The sequence below is a fragment of the Tamandua tetradactyla genome, chromosome 19 (genome assembly GCF_023851605.1).
Source record: "Tamandua tetradactyla isolate mTamTet1 chromosome 19, mTamTet1.pri, whole genome shotgun sequence".
Taxonomy (NCBI): Eukaryota; Metazoa; Chordata; class Mammalia; order Pilosa; family Myrmecophagidae; genus Tamandua; species Tamandua tetradactyla.
The window spans coordinates 1524863-1543224 of NC_135345.1; the positions used below are offsets into that span (position 1 = coordinate 1524863).

The 18362-nt window shown below is 42.6% G+C and overlaps 1 protein-coding gene across 2 annotated transcripts in view; it reads right to left on the minus strand.

Moving 5' to 3' along the window:
- The window catches only part of LETM1 (leucine zipper and EF-hand containing transmembrane protein 1), a 103295-nt gene that overhangs the window by 46343 nt on the left and 38590 nt on the right, over positions 1 to 18362 (minus strand). For both annotated transcript variants that reach the window (XM_077136217.1, XM_077136218.1), the window contains exon 3: positions 8419 to 8869. In XM_077136217.1, coding sequence (XP_076992332.1) covers positions 8419 to 8869 — 451 coding nt within the window. The remainder of the gene's footprint in view (positions 1 to 8418; positions 8870 to 18362) is intronic.

The window sequence follows — 18362 nt, forward strand, 5'->3', positions numbered from 1 at the left end:
AGAGAGTCAATCAGTCATCAAAAATCTTCCTACAGAAAAAAGCCCAAGGCCAGATGGCTTCACAGGGGAATTTTATCAAACATTCCAAAAAGAACTAACTTCAATCCTGCTCGCACTTTTCCACAAAAATTGAGGAAAAAGGAACGCTACCTAACTCATTTTATGATGCTAATATCATTTTAATGCCAAAACGGCGTAAAGATGCTATAAGAAAGAAAAATTACAGGCTAATCTCCCTAATGAACATAGATGCAAAAATTCTCAATACAATATTAGCAAATCGAATCCAACAACATCTTAAAGGAATAAACCACGACCAATTGGGGTTTACACCAGGAATGCAACGATGGTTCAACACAAGAAAATCAATTAATATTATACAGCACATTAACCAATCAAAAGGGAAAAATCACATGATCATCTCGATTGCTGCTGAAAAATCACTCGACAAAATTAACATCCTTTTCTGATAAAAAAACACTCCAAAAGATAGGCATCAAAGGTAACTACCTCAACATGATAAAGGGAATATATGAAAAACCGACAGCAGCATTGTACTTAATAGAGAGATTGGAAGATTTCCCCCTAAGATCAGGAAAAAGACAAGGATGCCCACTATCACAACCACTATTCAACACTGTGCTAGAAGTTCTAGCTAGAGCAATCAGGCAGGACAAAGAAATAAAAGGAATCCAAACTGGAAAGGAAGAAGTAAAACTTTCATTATATGCAGATGACATACTATACTTGGAAGATCCTGAGAAATCTACAGTAAAGTTACTTGAGCTAATAAACAAATTCAGCAAGGTGGCGGGATATAAAATTAATGTGCAAAAATCAGTAACATTTCTATACACAAGAGATAACCTAGCTGAGGAGTCAGTTTAGGAAAAAATTCCATTCAAAACGGCAACTAAAAGAATCAAGTACTTAGGACTGAACTTAACTAGGGATGTAAAGGACTTGTACACAGGAAACTACATAACAATACTAAAAGAAATCAAAGGAGATCTAAATAGGTGGAAAGACATTCCCTGCTCATGGATAAGAAGGCTAAATATAGTTAATAGGTCAATTCTCCCCAAATTGATCTACAGATTCAACACAGTACCAATCAAAATACCAACAACCCATTTTGAAGATTTGGAAAAGCTAATTACCAAATTCATCTGGAAGGGAAAGAGACCCCAAATAGCTAAAGGCATCCTAAAAGCGAAGAACGAAGTGGGAGGATTAAAACTCCCTGACTTTAAACCCATTATAAAGCCATAGTGGTCAAAACAGCATGGTATTGGCACAAAGATAGAAGCACTGACCAATGGAATCGAATTGAGAGAGCAGAAATAGACCACCCAATCTACGGTCAACTGATTTTTGACAAGGCCCCCAAATACTCTGAACTGGGACAAAATAGTCTTTTCAATAGTTGGACATGGAATAACGGGATATCAATAGCCAAAAGAATGAAAGAGGACCCTTATCTTACACCCTACACAAAAATTAACTCAAAGTGTATCAAACACCTAAATGTAAGAACTAGCACCATAAAGCTTCTAGAAGAATATGTGGGGAAACATCTTCAAGGCCTAGTAATAGGAGGTAGCTTCCTAAACTTTACACCCAAAGCACAAGCAACAAAATAAAAAATAGATAAATGGGAACTCCTCAAAATCAAATGTTTCTGTACCTCAACAGATTTTGTCAAAAGGTGAAGAGGCAGCCACCTCAATGGGAGAAAATATTTGGTAATCACATATCAGACAAAGGTTTGATTTCCTGTATATACAAAGAAATCATATAACTCAACAACAAAAGAACAACCCAATGATAAAATGGGCTAAAGATATGAATAGGCATTTTTCGGAAGAGCAAATACAGATGGCTCAAAAGCACATGAAGAGATGCTCATTTTCATTAGCTATAAGGGAAATGCAGATCAAGACTACAATGAGATACCACCTCACACCTATAAGAATGGCTGCTATTAAACAAACAGGAAACTATAAATGTCGGAGAGGATGTGGAGAAATTGGAACACTTATGCACTGCTGGTGGGAATGTATAATGGTGCAGCCAACATAGAAGACTGTTTGGCAGTTCCTTAGGAAACTAAATATCGAGCTGCCCTATGACCCAGCAATAGCACTACTTGGTATATACCCAGAAGAGCTGAAAGCAACAACACAAGCAGACATTTGTACACCAATGTTCATAGCAGCATTATTCACAATCGCCAAAAGATGTTTCGAAACAAACCAAATGCCCCTCAACAGACAAGTGGATCGACAAAATGTGGTATATACATACGATGGAATATTATGAAGCAGTTAAGACAAAATGACATCCTGAAGCATATGACAAGATGGATGAGCCTTGAGAGGACATAATGCTGAGTGAAATTAGCCAGACACAAAAGAATAGATACTGTATGATTCCACTTTTATGACCAGCATAAAGGTATAATCAGAGGCTTATAATACAGAATATAGAGGACTTAGACATACATAGAAGCTAGAGAAGGATGAACCGCTACCTAATGAGGTTGAACTCCAATGTAAGGGAATAGATAGGAGTGAAGGTGATTCTCTGGAGAGTCTAGAAGTAATATTACCATATTGAAGATAAACAAGATTGAAAAGGGTTGTATAGACCTACATGTTCCAGTGATTTACACGAGAAATATGAATTAGCTCTTGCAAGAATTACTTCAGAGATATGATTCTTGTACAAAGAATGTTTAAGTCCAGGGAACAGGGAGAAAACTACTTTGTACACTATGAGCTATGTTTAAAAGGAAACCATCATCACTACCACAGCAACAGCAGAAGTAAATAATGGGGGGGAGGGTCAAGAGTTAAGAGAAGGTTTAGATTTCCTATCTGGTGAGGGTGTGTTTATCAGTTTGCTTTCTCTTGGGAATAATGAAATTATCTAAAATTGAGAATGTTGATAGACTGTGGACTTTGGGCCCTCTACATGATGCCTGATGAATGCAGGTGGCTGAATGATGCACTGATGGAGAAGTAGATTGGCGAACTGATAGTGTATACTTATGAACAAATGTTGTGCTGCTACAAAAAGGAACAAAGTCGTGAGGCATGCAACAATGTGTATGAACAAGTGGAACATTTGGTGAGACAAAATAAGCCAGAAACAAAAGAACAAGAGTGGTATGGTCACCTACAGAAAATGTTCATAAAAAAACAGGGGCCTACAACTATGTGATGATATTGAGAATTACTGATTATATATGTAGAATGGAATGATCATATGCTAATGTTTTTGTTTGTTGTTAAACAATTTTTTTAATTGAAAAATAAATAAGTTAAAAAAAAAACCCCAAAAAACAGGGGCCTACATTAGAGAAATGCAAATCAAAACCACAATGAGATATCATCTCACACCCACCAGAATGCCCATTATCAACAAAACAGAAAATGACAAGTGCTGGAGAGGATGCGGAGAAAGAGGCACACTTATCCACTGTTGGTGGGAATGTCAAAGGGTGCAACCACTGTGGAAGGCAGTTTGGCGGTTCCTCAAAAAGCTGAATATAGAACTGCCATACGACCCAGCAATACCATTGCTAGGTATCTACTCAAAGGACTTAAGGGCAAAGACACAAACGGACATTTGCACACCAATGTTTATAGCAGCATTATTTACAATTGCAAAGAGATGGAAACAGCCAAAATCTCCATCAACAGAAGAGTGGCTAAACAAACTGTGGTATATACATACGATGGAATATTATGCAGCTTTAAGACAAGATAAACTTATGAACCATGTAATAACATGGATGGACCTAGAGAATATTATGCTGAGTGAATCCAGCCAAAAACTAAAGGACAAATATTGTATGGTCCCACTGATGTGAACGGACATTCGAGAATAAACTTGAAATATGTCATTGGTAACAGAGTTCAGCAGGAGTTAGAAACAGGGTAAGACAATGGGTAATTGAAGCTGAAGGGATACAGACTGTGCAACAGGACTAGATACAAAAACTCAAAAATGGACAGCACAATAATACCTAATTGTAAAGTAATCATGTTAAAACACTGAATGAAGCTGCATCTGAGCTATAGGTTTTTGTTTTGTTTTGTTTTGATTTTACTATTATTACTTTTATTTTTTTCTCTATATTAACATTCTATATCTTTTTCGGTTATGTTGCTAGTTCTTCTAAACCAATGCAAATGTACTAAGAAACAATGATCATGCATCTATGTGATGATGTTAAGAATTAATGATTGTATGTGTAGAATGGTATGATCTCTAAATGTTGGGTTAATTTCTTTTTTTCCGTTAATTAAAAAAAAAAAAAAAAGAGAAGGGATAATTGGAGATGAAGGGATACAGACTGTACAATGGGACTGGATATAAAAACTCAGAAATGGACAGCACAATACTACCCAATTGTAATGCAATTATGTTAAAACACTGAATGAAGCTGCATGTGAGGTATAGGTTTTTTGTTTTTGTTTTTTTTGTTTTTTTTTCTTTCTATTATTGTTTAAATTCTTATTCTGTTGTCTTTTTATTTCTTTTTCTAAATCGATGCAAATGTACTAAGAAATGATGAATATGCAACTATGTGATGTTATTAAGAATTACTGATTGTACATGTAGATTGGAATGATTTCTAATTGTTTTGTTAATTCTTTTTTTAATAAATAAATAAATAAATAAATAAATAAATAAATACCAAAAAACAAAACAAAAAAAAAAAAACAGGGGCCTAGATTATAAGCTTTTAGAGCAGACACATTAAGTCTAGAGTGGCGATTACTATTTCTGGATTTTCACAGGCTGTTTTATATATATTACCTGATATTTAGAGATAGGAACAAAGCTAAACAGGTTGGGGTTAAAGTAATTCAGAACATAGGGGTAAAGAAGACAGTGTCTGTATTTTAGAACCATACATACTCTTTGAGACCAACGGAAGAAAAGTTTATTTGGTCTGGAACTGAAATTTTCTGTAGCGCATAATCCAATTTAACCTATTTGTATAGCTCATTTGAACAACTGAAACACAGGAAGCACAGAATAAGAAAGAAGTCCCTCAATCCTATACAGATTATTGCAATGCCTGGATACATCCTAGAGTGTATTAACCAGATAATAAAAAAGTATTGGCAAAGTCCCCTGAGGGATGGGAGAAAGCCTATGGAACTATTAAACTTTACCATGAGAGAATCCCCTGATATTGTGTCAAACTTTAGGTCATCCAAATCAATAGGCCATGCCCTCGATCATAAGACTTACTCCTGTGAAGCTCATGTAGGTAGCAGAGAAGCTTAGACTACCTATAGGTATGTCTAAGAGTTACTTCTGGAGGACCTCTTTCGTTGCTCAGATGTGGCCTCACTCTCTCTAAACCCAACTCTGCAAGTGAAATCACTGCCCTTCTCCCTACGTGGGACATGATATCCAGGAGTGAAAAAGTCTCACTGGTGATGTGGGAGATGACTCCCAGGGATGAGTCTGGCCCTGGTACCGTGGGATCAATAATTCCATCCTGACCAAAAGGGGGAAAAGAAGTGCAATTGATAAAATATCAGTGGCAGAGAGAGTTCAAGTAGAGTTGAGAGGCTACTCTGGAGGTTGCTCTTACGCAAGCTTCAGTTAGACCTTGCTGCCTAGAATAACCTGCCAACCCCAAACCAAGACCATTCCAGCCAACCCTAAAGAACACCTAGGGCAGTATATGAGTCCACAAGGGTTCCATTCACTAGAGTGACTTTCCAGAAACCTATGGCCTCCAGATGGGTCCCTGGTCGACCTAAGTCCTGAAACCTAGCCCAGCCTCTCCAGAACATCGGCGAGTTCCATCTCCCTATCCCATATTAGTGACAGACCCTTCCAATATCAAAAATTTAGAACTGCCATAGCCCAAACACCCCTAAAAAGAGGGATGAAAAGATTAAAGGTGATGGTGGGGTTATACAGAGAAGACAGGATTTAACAAACGAATATGAATGCTGAATCATTAAATTTATATCTCTTTTAGTCTCCAATATTTTAGAGCATCCAGAAGTAAAAACCTAAAATTGTGGAACTATAACCCATAACAAACTCTGAAATATATTCTACAACTAATTGTGGTGCTGTGCTTTGAAATGTATAGCTTTGTCGTATATGTTATTTTTCATTAAAAAAAGGGGAAAAACGTTGACTGTGATATAAAAAAAATGTTTAAGTCCTCTAGCCTCCAACATTCTGGAGCAGCTGGAAGGGAAAATATGAGAGGATCGTATGGTAGCCCATGACAAACTCTGGGATCTGTCCTATAACTACTTGTTGAAGAGTGCTCTGAAAACGATTGCTTTTTTATTTCTTTGCTTTGTATGTATGTTATACTATACAATAAAAAAGTTAAAGAAAAAAAAATGGAATCAGTAATTAAAATCCTCCCAACAAAGAAAAGTCACTTCTGAATTCTACCAAACATTTAAGTCTTCTCAAATTCTTCCCAAAAATTACAGAGGGATTACTTTGTAAGTCATTCTGTGAGGCCAGCATCACCCTGATACCAAAGCCAGACAAAGGCAGCACTAGAAAGGAAAATTACATACCAATGTCCCTTATGGATCTACATGCAAAAAACCCAAGCAAAATACTGGCAAGCTGCATCCATAGTATAGTAAAAGCATTATCCACCACGACTGAGTGGGATTTAGCCCAGGAAAGCAAGGATGGTTCAACATAAGAAAATCAATCAGTGTACTCGTGGTTTGAAAGAATGTATGTCCCCTAGGAAAGTCATGTTTTAATCTAAATCCCATTTCATAAAGGCAGAATAATCCCTATTTAATACTGCATGTTTGAAAGTGTAATTAGATCATCTCCCTGGGGGTGTGATTTAATCAAGAGTGGTTGTTAAATTGGATTAGGTGACAACATGTCTCCACCCATTCGGGTGGCTCTTGGTTAAGTTTCTGGAGTCACATAAAAGAGGAAACATTTTGGAGAATGAGAGAGATTTGGAGAGAGCAGAGAATGCTGCAGCACCATACGAAGCAGAGAGTCCACCAACCAGAACTTTGGAGATGAAGAAGGAAAACGCCTCCCAGGGAGCTTCATGAAACCGGAAGCCAGAAGAGAAATCTAGCAGATGACACCGTGTTCACCATGTGCCCTTCCAGCTGAGAGAGAAACCCTGAACTTCATTAGCCTTCTTGAACCAAGGTATCTTTCCCTGGATGCCTTAGATTGAACATTTCTATAGACTTGTTTTAATTGGGACATTTTCTCAGCCTTAAAACTGTAAACTAGCAACTTATTAAATTCCCCCTTTAAAAGCCATTCTGTTTCTGGTATATTGCATTCTGGCAGCTAGCAAACTAGAACAGTACTATACCACATTAATAGAATGAAGGGGAAAAAACACATCTCGATTGATGAAGAATAGGTATTTGACAAAATCCAACATCCATACCTGATAAAAACATTCATAAAACCAAGAATAGGGCGGGCCGCGGTGGCTCAGCGGGCAAAAGTGCTTGCCTGCTATGCCGGAGGACCTCGGTTCGATTCCCGGCCCCAGCCCATGTAACAAAAACGGAGAAACAGAATACAATAAAACAAGAAAATGTTTAAAGATGTTTCCCTTTCTTCCTTCCTTCCTTCCTTCTATCCTTCCTTCCTTCTCTCTGTCTTTCCTTTAAAAAAAAAAAAAAAAAAAAAAAAAAAAAACCAAGAATAGAAGGGAATTTTTCCAACATGAAAAAGAGTGTTTACTGAGAGCCACAGCTGCCTCAACGCTTTTCCACAAAAGTCAGGAACAAGGCAAGGAAGCTGCAGTCACAGCTATCCCCCAGCTTTGCACTGGAAGTCCTAACCAGAGCCATCGTGCAAGAGAAAAGAAATAAAAGGTATCCAAAATAGAAAGGAAGAATTCAAATTATCCTTCCTTGCAGATGTCATGAACTGATAAATAGAAGATTCCAAAGAATCCACAAGAAAGCTACTGAAACTAATAAATTCAGCAAAGTAAAAATCTGCAGGATACGAGATAAACACAAAGTCGTCTGTACTTTGACATATCACTTATGAACAATCTGAGAAGGAAATCATCAAGCTCTTCACTCCTGTTTAAGGCTGAGTGACATTCCACCGCAAGGCCATCACATGCTGCCCTTCCATTCCTGCACTGATGGACACTGGGTTGCTTTCGCCTTTTGGCAAACGTGAACAATGCCGCCATGGACACTGTCTGTCCAGATGTCTGTCCAAGCTCTTATTCTCAGTTCTCTGGAGTGTGTACCTAGGAGTGAGACTGCTGGGTTATGCGCTAGCTCTGTGTTTAATCTCCTGAAGAACCACCAAACTCCTTCCCAGTAGTTCACTGTCATATTCTTACTTCTGCTTTTCTTTGCCAAGGAAGCATAAGCGAGCCCCACCTACATTTACCTGCCTGCGCTCCCTGCGGGTCAGGGTGTGGCCGTGCAGGACCCGCCACAGCATGCGCGCGGCGATGGTGGTGTCGATCCAGAGCAGGCGGAAGCCATGGTAGTAGTGCTTCAGCTCGTCCATGACCTTCTGCCTGAGGGTCTTCTCCTGGGCCACCTCCACGGGGGGGCTGTACACAGGGCCACCTTCCTCCAGCTTCTTGTTCTTGTCCTTCAGAGACTTGAGGGACTTCTCCACGACAGAGTCGTCACAGCGGGGGCGTGACGAGTGCCAGCCACGCACTGAGAGGCACTGTGGCCCCATGAAAGCCACGCCTGCCAGGACTGGGGCCCATGGTGCTCTCGCCAAGGTGCCTGTGCGTGTGGGCCACGGGGCCCAATAACCGAAAGGGTCGCTTTGGAAGGAAGTGTAAGCAGGGTGGACCGCAGCGCAGCAGCTAAGCCGAAGTCTCCTTTAAGAACAAAAGGAAAAGGGCAGTGAGAAACCTGCAATTTGCTTTCACCCTGGAATATCCCACAGCAACCAGGACGACAGACTGAGATCACCACGTACGGCCTCTCCACGCCATGAGCATGTCTCGGTAGGAGGCTCTCAGGAGGCCGCGTCCTCACAGCTCACGGACCGGGCGAGAGTCCCACCTGCACCACGGCTCCACCCCTCCAGGGACAGAGTCAGCATTTTGTGCTTGATACCAACCCTTCTCAGAGGCTACTGGAAACATCAGCACTGCAAGATGACAGGTATTTCTTAATGAAATGTCTTTATATCAGGAAGAATCGTGTCCCCCAAACAGACAGGCCAAGCCTCAAGTCTCAGCCTGCGAGCAGGGTCCTGGCAGGTGTGACTCATGTAGCCAGGATGCTGGAAGAGGGAGGGCCCTGCTCAAGTAGGACAGGTACACATACAGACACACGGTGGGACATGGCCCAGGGGGGTGTGAGCACAGCTACCTAGAGCAGGCACCAGGGGCCAGACAACATGAAGAAGGCTCTGCCCTAAAAGTCACAGAGCCAGTGGCCTTGCTAAAGCCTGAGCTTCCAACTCCTGGCCACTGAAACTCTGAGTGAATAAACTTCGGCTGTTTTAAGCCTCCCAGCTTGTGGTTACTTTGTTATGGCTGTCACAGGAAAATTTTCCAATAAGCTGACCTCTGGACCTGTTTCTTCTGAATGACACTGACCTCCCAAGTGGTGAATACGCAGAGCACCCCAAGGAGGGGACGGCCCCATTTTTGGGTGCAGGGGGCGAGGGGCCCTGTCTTTGGGTGCAGAGGGCCTAGGGTCCCTGCCTTTGGGTGCAGAGGGCGAAGGGCCCTGCCTTTGGGTGTAGAGGGCTGGGGGCCCCGTCTTTGGGTGGAGAGAGCTGGGAGCCCTGCCTCTGGGTGCAGCGGGCAAGGGTTCCATGGGCCAGGGGCCAGTGCTCTCCTCCCAGAGTCCCCATGGCAGGCAGAATTGGGCTTCGCGGGCTGGCAGTGTGCATCCCATTGACACAGGCCACATCTACTGCAGAAAGCTCTGCTCTGTACAGCAGGGTCCCCATTTCAACCGGAGACCATGATTCCAGGTGAACCTGGGTGAGCGGAGATGAGCCCAGAGAGCCAGCCCGAAACTCCAGGCACCGACCGTGAACACATGCTACTCGGGCCGTCTGCACGGAACAGGGATAGCCCACTCTGGACAACAGGGCCAGAATTCCACAGGGTGGCAGAGCAGCTTCTAGAGTCATGCTGAACCCCACGCCAACCTCACCCCACCCCTACTTGCACCCACATGAGCTGTGGCCAACCAGCAAGGACTGGCAGAAACGTCTTTCTCAAAGCTCCAGAAAGCAGCGTGAGGAGCCGACCTAAGCTCCCAGTACGGATCCCCAGTCCCAGCTCTGGAGGGAGCAGGGCCGTCCTGGGCACACACTGGGCATCCGTGTGTCCAGTCCATCTGTCTGGTAGTGCCTGTGGGACTCACCAAGGCGGAACTTGCTCTGCGGGTAGAAGGCGGCCCCCAAGCCTCCCCCAGTGCTGTTGCAGGGCAGCGAGGAAACTATTCCCAGGGAAGCTGGGGCCTTAGAAACTGTAGATGGAGAACTTCCAGGACTGCTGCCTCCAGGACGGGCCACACGCCAGACAGGACCAGGAGGCCCTGAACGGAGGCCAGAAGCTATTCTCCAAGCTCAGTGTGGGGACGAGCCTGAAGCACGGCTCACATGGGTCAAGCTGCAAGACTGGGAAAGAGGCACTTTTTAAGTTTCTTTGTTTGCTCGTTAGCTTCTGGCATTCCAAGAAAGCTCTATCATAACACTAGCTGGACAAAAGCTTAAAGAACAGACCTACCTTGGCATCTAAATTCCAGTCATTACACAATAAAATATCAAAATGTCCAGGTTTCAACAAAAGGTTATAAAGTATATAAAGAAACAGTAAGTGATGGCCCAGGCAAAGAAGAAACTATCAATGAGGAGGGCCAGAACAGAGTCACACCAGCCAAAGACTATGAAAAACAAAAAAACAATAAACAACGGCCCTAAATATGCTCAAAGAGCTAAAGGAAAATATGTAAAAAGAACTGAAGGAAATCAGGGCAATGAGAGCTGAACATACACACGCAAATCAACAGAGAAATGGAAATCATGAAAAGAACCAAAGAACACTGAAATCTACAGTAACAGAAATTTAAAATTCATTAGAGGGGTTCAACAACAGATTGGAGCTGTTTAATTAATGAACTTAAAGATATGACAATTGAAGTTATTTAATGGAGGAACAGAAGCAAAGAAGGAAAAACGTGACAGAGCCTGTGGGACACCATCAGGTACTGGGAGAGTCCCAGAAGGAGAAGAAAGAAAGGGAAGAAGAGAATCTTCAAGGTAATAATCGCTGAGCTGGAAATTTCTCAACTCCAACAAGACATGAACACACAAAACCCAGAAGCGCAACAAACTCCAAACAGGATGAGCCCAAATAGACCAACAGCGAACTGCAAGAGAGAAGCAACACGTCAGGAACAAGGGATCCTCAGTAAGATGAAGTGCTGGTTTCTCGTTGGAAACCAAGGAAGCACAAAGGCAGCAGGAGGACAGACTTAAAGTGGTGAATGCAAAAACTGCCAACCAAGAACTCTGTATCTGGTAAAACCATCTTTCCAAAGTGAGAGAGAGGAAGACATTTCCAGATGAACAGAAGCTGAGGGTATAGGAACACAGTTTGTGTAAACTATTGAAGTTACTCTATAACAAGGCTGTTATAGATTTAGGATGCTAAACTTAAACACCATGGTAACTAGAAAAAAGCATACTCGCGATAGTCTGCCAGCTCAGAGACAGAGGTTAGAGCACAGGCGGCTGGGGTGGGGGCAGGGGAGGGATGAGAAGTTAGTGCATTATGGACGCAGAGCTTCTGTGCGGGAGACAGGAAAGTTTCAGACATGGAAGGTGGTGAGGGGACCACAATATCGTGAATGTGATTCATCTCACTGAAAGCTATGTTTGAGAGTGGCTAGGATGGGAAAGTTTATGTTGCATATAAAAAACAAAGAGCAGCTAAAGAGACAATGACATGCAATAGCTCATCCTGGAAGGGACCTAAGAAGGGAGGAGAAAGAACTCAAAGGGACATATGGAAAAGTGGAATACAGACAGAAAGCTTAGTATCAATGTTAAATTTCTTCAACTTGATAACTGCACTTACGATGATTAGGTAAGTGAATATCCTCATGCTACGGAAATGCACGTAGAAATACTATGTGTTCAGTGAGCAAGAAGTATACAACCTGCATGCAAATATTCAGAGAATGGATTGTTAAATAGACAGGCAGACAGACAGACAGAAAGCATGATGCACCAAACTGAGGAAAATGTTAAAACTGGTGGACCTGGGTATCTGGAGGAATAGGGTATGCTGAGTTCTCTGGATGGGGTTTGTATTATTTCTGTAAAAGTCTGGTAAATTCATATTATTTCAAAATTAGAAGTTTTTTAAAAGGAGGTGGGGGGAGAAGAAGAGAACAGGACAGAGGGCCTGAGAGAGGAAGCGCCCTTCGGGGGTCCTCAGTGCCCACCTCTGACCCCAGAGCCGCACGAGGGGCAGCCTGGAGCTGGCGGGGTGAGGTGCAGCCGGAGCTGCTTCTTCTAGTGCAGCCTCTCGGGGTGGTGAGAACCAGCCCCCAGGCCCTCACTCCAAGGGGCAGCACAGCAGGCCAAGGCGCAGGACAGACACGGCCCCCAGCACCTCAACAAGGAGGCAAGGCAGGCCACTGCCCTCCACGGGCCCCCACCTGCCGTCGACATAAGGCCAGCAGGAAAGGACAATGTGTAGACATTCCCCGAGAGGATGAGCCCGGAAACCAGTGCCAGCTACAGTGCAAAGCCATCCCTGGTGCGCGCTCTGGAGAAAGCTCTCCTTGCAGGCAGGGGGAGTCAGGTCGCCGGAGCCTGAGCAGGCAGCGGGACCCACCCGTAACCTCGAGGCCCGGCATGATTCAGGATTCACAAGCTCTCAGAGCTCAGCAAACAGCGCTCCCATCTGGAGGGCACACGTGTGGCACAAAGACCCATCTTCTCCCCACAACAGACTTCACAAACATTCATGCCGTGTGGCTACCCAAGAGCAGAAACAGCAATCGGCTCAGGTTTCCCCGCTCACTGGAGCTGCAGCCTATGTCCCTCAGGAGGGAAAGATGCCCCAGTAGCCATGAACCCACTGCAAACAGGCCTTAGAAGAAGTAATTTTCAGTTGCAGTCTGGCAACTAAAGAAGGGAAAGTCACCTGCAGGCGCACAGTGGAGGCCAAGGGAGCATGAAGGGAAAGGAGAGGACACGGCCAGGGGCAGCCAGCCCCAGGATGCCACCGTCCTGGGGGGAAAGCATCGCCTGGTAGACACCTCCATTTTGGACTTCTCCCAGCCTCGAAACCATAAGCCAGTAAGTTCCCGTCATTTAAACCAACCCACTGTGTGGAAAACCAAGTCAGATGCTGCAGTGGGTCATTCTGAATGAAATAAGCCAGACCCAAAAGGCCACATGTTTTATGAGTTCTTGCATGTGAATGCTCAGAACAAGCAAATTCATAGAGACAGAAAGCGGAAGAGTGGTTACAGGGGGTGGCAGGAGGGGGAAATGGGGGTTATTGCTTAACAAGTGTGAGTTTCAGTTTGGGATAAGGAAAACGTTCTGGAAACAAATAGTGCTGACAGTTATGCAATACTGTGAAAGTACTTAACGTCATAGAATTGTTCACTTAAACTGTTAAAGTGATTTTTATGTTATGTATGTTTTACCTCAATTTAAAAAAAATAAAAAGTAATAAGAGGGTGGTGCGATGGTGGCTCAGCAGGCAGAAGTCTCACCTGCCATGCTAGAGACTTTGTTCAATTTCCAGTACCTGCCCATGCAAAAATTTAAAAAAAGTAGTAAGAGATGCATAAAGTGGTTAAACATGAGAAAATACATACAAATTAGGAACTTACATACCATTAATAACCACTTAGAAAAGATCATCAAAACAGCAGCATATTAACAATTCCAAAGAGAAAACAGCTGGGAACCGTCTTACAGAGCATGGGGTCCAACAGAAAATGAAATGCCTTTTGCTGAAAGGACAGAATAAGGAAAGCAACTTAAACCTGGGAAGACTACATGTTATTTTAAAAATCAATATCCTCAAATTAGTTTATAGTTTTAATGACCTTCCAGTTAAAACTCCAAGATTTGTTTTAGAACTGAAACAACTCAAAAGTCTATCAAGAAGAATAAACAGACAAGAATATCAAAGAAGTATCCAGATAACACAAGTGCAAGAGCCCCAGAGGCCTTGGGATCAAGTAAGTCAGAATACAGGGGTAGGAGGACATTGTCAGCATTTTAGAACTTCACCTACTATATGAGACCAATGGAAGAGAGATTTATTTTGCCAAGAACCTAAATTTTCTAAAGCACATAATCTAACTTAACCTGTCTGGGTAGCTCATTTAAACAACTCAAACACATGGAACCCAGAATGGGAATGAGGGCTTGTAATTCTGCAGGGCTTAATGTAATACCCGGATACCTCCTGGAGTATGTTAGACAGATAATTAAAAAGTATTGATAGAGTCTCTTGAGGGATGGAGAAAAAATATGGAACTACTAAGCTTTACCATCAGGGAAAGCCCTGATACTGTCTCAAACATTAAGGACTCCCAAGTCAACAGGCCATGCCCTTGATCTTGAGGTTTGCTCTTGTGAAGATTATTTATGTAGCAGAGAAGTTAAGCCTACCTATAATAATGCCTAAGAAATGTTTCTATGAAAATTCTTCTGTTGCTCAAATATGGCCTCTTTCTCTATGACCTATTCTGCAAGGAAAATCATAATCCTCCCCACTAAGAGGGACATGACATCCAGGGGTGAAAGTCTCCCTAGCAACGTGGGAGATGACTCCCAGGGATGAGCCTGGTCCTGGGACTGTGGGATCAATAACGTCTTCCTGACCAAAAGGGGGAAAAGAAATGTGACAAAATAAGGTATCAGTGGCCAAGAGAGATCAAATAGCATTGAAAGGCTATTCTGGAGCTACTCTTACGCAAGCTTCAACTAGGTACTGCTAATTACCACAGTTTGTCAAACCCCAACCAAAACAATTTCTGTTAACTCTAAAGGTAAAGATTTAGAAGACCATACTGAAGAATTCAGAAGATTAAATAGGAAAATGGCATCTCTCACATGGATGAAAGACACAGCAGACCAAATTAGAAATACACTAGAGACACACGATAGCAAAGTCAAAGGAGCAGAAGGAAGAATAAGTGAGCTAGAAGATGGAACAATTGAACTACAGCGTACAAAAGAACAAATGGCAAGAGTGAAAAAAAGGGAACTGAACTTTAGGGAAACGATGAACAGCAAGAGGCTCACAAATACAAGAGCCTTGTGTTTGTGTCCCAGAAGGAGAAGAGGACAGTAAAGGGCTGGGAAGGTTGGTTGAAGATAAAATCAGAGAAAACTTCCCCAATACTTATAAAAGACATAAATACACAGGGTGCACAGGTGGTTCAGTGGTAGAATGCTCGCCTTCCATGCAAGAAACCCAGGTTCGATACCTGGACCATGTACCCCAAAACCACACACAGACACACACACACGCACGCACAAGACATAAATACACAAATCAAAGAGGTCCAACAAACTCTAAATAGAATAAATCCAAATAGGCCCACTCTGTGACACACACTAATCAGACTGTGAAATGCTGAAGAGAAACAGAAAGCCCTGAAAGCAGCACAAGAAAAGCAATCTACTACACACAAGGGAAAACACGTAAGACTGACTTCAGACTACGCAACAGGCACCACGGAAGCAAGAAAGCAGTGGTATGATGAATTTAAGATCCTGAACAAGAAAGGCTTGCAGCCAACAACTCTTTACTTAGCCAAGTTATCCTTCAAAATTGAGGGAAAGAATAAAATCTTCAAAGACGAACAAAGACTAAAAGAACTAGTCAGAGGAATGGGAGAAAGGATATGGAACTATTAAACCTTACCATCATGGAATCCACTGATATTGTATCAAACTTTAGGGACACCCAAATCAATAGGCCAAGCCCTCGATCTTGAGGCTTATTCCTGGGAAGCTCATGTAGGCAGCAGAGAAGCTTAGACTACCTAGAGGTATGCCTAAGAGTTACTTCTGGGGGACCTCTTTTGTTGCTCAGATGTGGCCTCACTCTCTCTAAGCCCAACTCTGCAAGTGAAATCACTGCCCTTCTGCCTACATGGGACATGATACCCAGGGGTGAAAGTCTCGCTGGCAATGTGGGAGATGACTCCCAGGGATGAGTCCGGCCCTGGCACTGTGGAATCAACAATTTCATCCTGAATAAAAGGGGGGAAAAGAAGTGTGACTAATAAAGTATCAGTGGCAGAGAGAGTTCAAATAGAGTTGAGAGGCTACTCTGGAAGTTGCTCTTATGCAAGCTTCAGTTAGACATTGCTACTTATCATAACCTGTGAAACCCCAACCGGGAACATTCCAGCCAATCCTAAAGAACATCTAATCCTAAAGAACATAAGATTCCACTAGGATTCCACGCACTAGAGTAACTTTTCAGAAACCTATGTCCTCCAGATGGGTCCCTGGTCCAGATAAGTTCTGAAACCTAGATGGCCCAGCCTCTCTAAAACATCAGATAGTTTCATCTCCCTACCCCATATTAGTGACAGACCCCTCCTATATAAAAGAGTTAGAACAGCCACAGCCCAAACACCCCTAAAGAGAGAGATGTAAAGATCAAAGGTGATGGCTGAGTTATACAATGAAAATAGGATTTAACAAATGAATATGAATGCTGAATCATTAAATTGGTATCTCTTTTAGTCTCCAGTATCTTAGAACAGCTAGAAGTGAAAACTGAAAATTGTGGAATTGTAACCCACAGCAAACTCTGAAACATGTTCTACAACTAATTGTGGTGCTGTGCTTTGAAATGTATTACTTTGTTATATATATATGCTATTTTTCACAAAAAAAGAAAAGAAAAAAAGTCGATTGTGATCAAAAAACTTTAAACTTTCTAGCCTCCCATACTCTGGACCAGTTAGAAGGAAAAATCTGAGGGGATCGTATGGTAGCCCAAGACAAACTCTGGGAACTGTCCTGTAACTACTTGCTGAAGAGGGCTTTGAAAACTATTGCTTTTTTATTTCTTTCTTTATATATATGTTATACTATACAATAAAAAAGTTAGAATAATAAAAAAAAGAACTAGTCAACAAGAGACATGTCCTACAAGAAGTACTAAATGGAGTCCTATCAGCTGAAAAAGAAAAGACAGAAGAGGGAGGTCTCGAGGAGGGCACCATTTCTTAAAGAGGATATTTGTTCCCAATTGAGTGGTCTTTGCCACTTTGTAAAAACTCAGTTGGATAAGATTCTACAAAGGTTCTATGCACTAGGGTAACTTTGCAGAAACCTACAACCTCCAGATGGGTCCTTGGACCAGATAAGTCCTGGAATGAAGAGGGGCCAGCCTCACCAGAATATCAACTAGTTCCATACCCCAATCCCATATTACTGACAGCCCTTTCAACATGAAAAAGTTAGAACAGGCATAGCCCAAATGGTCCTAAAGAATGGGACAAAGATCAAAGGTGATGGTGGAGTTATACAGAAAAGGTAGGGTTTAACAAATCAGTATGAATACTGAATCATTATATTGATACTTCTTTTGGTCTCCAGTATCATAAAGCAGTTAGAAGTAAAACCTAAAATTGTGGAATTGCATAGCAAATTCTGAAATCTATTCTACAACTAATTGTTGTGATATGCTTTGACTTTTATTGTTTTCTTGTATATACGTTAGTTTTCACAAAAAGAAAAAAATATATTTCTTCTAGCCTCCAGTGTTTTGGAGCAACTGGAAGGAAAATGAAAGAGTAGAATGGTAACCCATAACAAAGTCTGACATCTGTTCTGTAACTACTTGTTGAAGTGTACTTTGAAAATCATTGCTTTTTCTCTGTTTTCTTTGTATATATATTATATTTAACAATAAAAAATGTTTTAAACGCCCCGCCAGCCAGCCAGCCCACCCGCCCTCCTCTTCCTCTTTCCCCTTCTGCTCCGGTGGCGCTCCATCCACCATCTTATCCTTCCCTTTCTCCTCCTGCTCCGGCGGCTCTCCAACCACCACCGTGCCCTCTTCTGCCTTCACCGGCTCCTCCGTCACCGGCCTCGACAGCCTTGCCACCCTCACCTTTCCTCCTCCAGAACAGCTACTCGGGGAGTGGAGACAATACAGAGCAGCTCCCGGAGCCACGACGGAGATCAAAGGGATGGCGTACCCCATCCGGGAACGGCTGACTGTCTGGGAGAACCAGCTCTGGTGAGATCGCCGAGGGGCGCGGGCTTTCCTGGGCAGGACAGCAAGCGGCCGGAGTCCCTCCCTTCCTTCTTCCCAGGTCAGCTGGCAGAATTGGGCA